The 2,642-nt window shown below is 42.7% G+C and overlaps 1 protein-coding gene across 1 annotated transcript in view; it reads left to right on the top strand.

Moving 5' to 3' along the window:
* Positions 1-1,121: 1,121 nt before the first annotated feature.
* The window catches only part of fxr2 (FMR1 autosomal homolog 2), an 18,209-nt gene continuing 16,688 nt past the window's right edge, over positions 1,122-2,642 (top strand). Inside the window, exon 1 of the mRNA XM_078275645.1 lies at positions 1,122-1,863. Coding sequence (XP_078131771.1) covers positions 1,813-1,863 — 51 coding nt within the window. The 5' untranslated portion in view covers positions 1,122-1,812. The remainder of the gene's footprint in view (positions 1,864-2,642) is intronic.

The following is a 2,642-nucleotide window of genomic DNA, read 5'->3' as shown; positions in this document are numbered from 1 at the left end:
AAACTATTTTAAAAAGTGCTACACAAATAAGGTTGTTATTATTATTTTCTTTAATAAAGGGTCAATACATTTTAAGATATTCCTTTTTTTTGTGTGTGTTGGTTTTGCTGTGTCAGATTTGTTTCACCTTTTTTTGCCAGTGAGGGCTAGTGAGGTAGAGGGATGATTAGGGCTCACGATTAAAATAATTATTATAATGACTTATTATAGCCTACTTGAAAGTTGATTAGAATAGATTACATGATATGCCTGGTCTTATGTTGGGTCTGGTGCTGCATCCAAATACATTGCACCTTCCTGCTATTGTCAATAATATATTTTCTGAGTTTTTTTTATTCTAAATGATTGGTTATGGACAATTTTTACACTTGTCTCAACATTTTCTACAACACAATATAAAACAATTAATTGAGCAGGCTGTCACATATTCTATTCATATTGAATCTGGGGTTCCACAACTGTGAGTATTCCTGTACAGTGTGATGGGATTCCCCCATGACCTCTGTCCTCTTCTGTGTGCTGCTTCTCACAGCTGTTTTCTCCCAACAGCCCTTGTCTGCCTAGTCTTTTTGGTGCTGCATTTCTGGTGCTTTGGAACCATACTAACTTTCCCCACCATCATCGTTTTATACCTTTTCACTCATTATTCTACTGTGATAAGGTGCGACCAGTCACATTTTTGTGTGTCGAGATAAGATGTGCCAATAAGCATTAAAAAAGATTTAAATGTGTGACTGTGTGGGTTTTTTTCTCTTTTCCAGTCTGAATGTGGGTATTTTAAGCATGCGATGTACCTTTGCCTTGATTCATAATATATATAGTAACTTCACTGTAAAGCTGTTTACACAATGGCTGGTGGTCCTCACTCATCAATGAGTGGGCAAAATGGGATATGGGAGCCAGTCAATTTGAATAAAATTATAATTGACACGGAGTGAAACCAATGGATTGTGTTAGGATGCAACTATCTAGATTGTATTGGTCGCGTTAATGGACCAACCCTTATTTACTAAACCAATTAATGAAAGCTAGTGTTGATTGCCGAGGTCTTTGACCAATCACAATCCTGTATTTCCTAATAGGCGGGTTTTTGTCATTGAGGGGTGGGGTGTTCGAGGTCATTCAGTCCCACTCTGATTCACTCTATCGGCGTGTGTTTGTGGGGACGGGTAGTTGGAGTAAGAAGTCGCCGGGCGGCAGTGCATCTCAAACGCTTTTTGGGATAGAAACGCCGCTGAAATTTGCACCACAGACTGAAGAAACGACCCCCGGTGACGACTTCTGTGAAATTATTCAACGCACCGACTGCGCCACACGCACAACCAACAAACGCAGCCAGGCTATCAGGCTATCAAATGTTAGCCAGCTAGCATCCCTGAAAACGGACGGAATCAAGGTGTTGATAGCTAGCCTCCCAGCTAATTATCCATTAGCTAGCATCCTTCTGCCGTAGCATCATTAGCTTGATTTTCCTTCTGGCGCACGTCAGGACTTCACCATTGCTCGTGGCGGTGCCTTTCAGCTCGCGGGCACCAATTCCACATCCACACAAAAACAGACAACTAGCTGTTTCTACTTAACGGCAGCTACTGCTGGAAAAGACAACGTCTGCGTTGCATTAGTTGGCACCATCACACCCATCTCCCCAACCCCTTCACCTCTGCCCCTCTCCCTCCACCCGAAACACTGGAAATCCACAAGCGGCCGGATAGCGGCGAAGGGCCGGCGAAGCTGGGGGTGCCACCGTTACCGGACTCGCCGGGAGTCGTAACGGCTACAGACAAGCTCAGCTGTGGGGACCTACCGACAAGTATGGACGGGCTGGCCGTGGAAGTTCGCGGCTCGAATGGGGCCTTCTACAAGGTAACCTGGTTACAGTCGTAGTTTCTAGTTGTCCCAGTTAAAAGTTTTGTTTAAGAAATAACTGTTTCGTTCTCCTGAGCACAGCCATAGCCAGACATTAACTATTTAATTATTGTTAGCTTAGGTCCAGTTCTGACAAACAGGGATGGTTTTGCGTCCCATTAGGGTTGGCCATTGTGGGGTGAGTAGCTAGCTCCAGCTAGCTGTTGAGCTAGGCACACTTGTCATCACTATGGCCTATATTTGGTCGTACCATTGGAACCAGATTGCCGTAATTTTGACATGACATACAGTGTTTCTCAGAGCATATTGCTTTGTCTGGAAATGTTGAATTCAGGCATTTAATACCAAACCGAGCTGCTAATCAGACAGCTGTAGTGCAGTTCCTGCTTACATGCACTGAGATGCTACATCAAAGCTCACATAATTCACATTTGTTTTGTCCCCTCACCCACGTTGCAGCAACACTAGTGAACATCTGGTCATCTGTGTATTGCTCTGACAAGGAAGAACTACAGTCACAGTTTCTGTTTCATTTCTGCCTCATTTTCAAAAGAGTTTCATATACAGACACATGACATGAAGGATGTGTTGCTTCTGTGTCATAGCTTGTTTTCAAACATCAAGTTAAGATGGCAACTCAGTTAAATTCTTTTTTTTTATTAAAAGACATCTTAAATGTCTTTTTATTGGTCAGTCATACGGATTTGGGTCTTGGTGAACATTGTAGCTTCTGATATAATTTGGAATTTCATGGAATCTTAGTCCTAACCTTTGTA

This window comes from Sander vitreus, chromosome 19 (genome assembly GCF_031162955.1).
Source record: "Sander vitreus isolate 19-12246 chromosome 19, sanVit1, whole genome shotgun sequence".
In the NCBI taxonomy this organism is placed as follows: domain Eukaryota; kingdom Metazoa; phylum Chordata; class Actinopteri; order Perciformes; family Percidae; genus Sander; species Sander vitreus.
The sequence above is the reverse complement of the archived record's forward strand: the minus strand, read 5'-3'. Positions and strand labels throughout refer to the sequence as shown.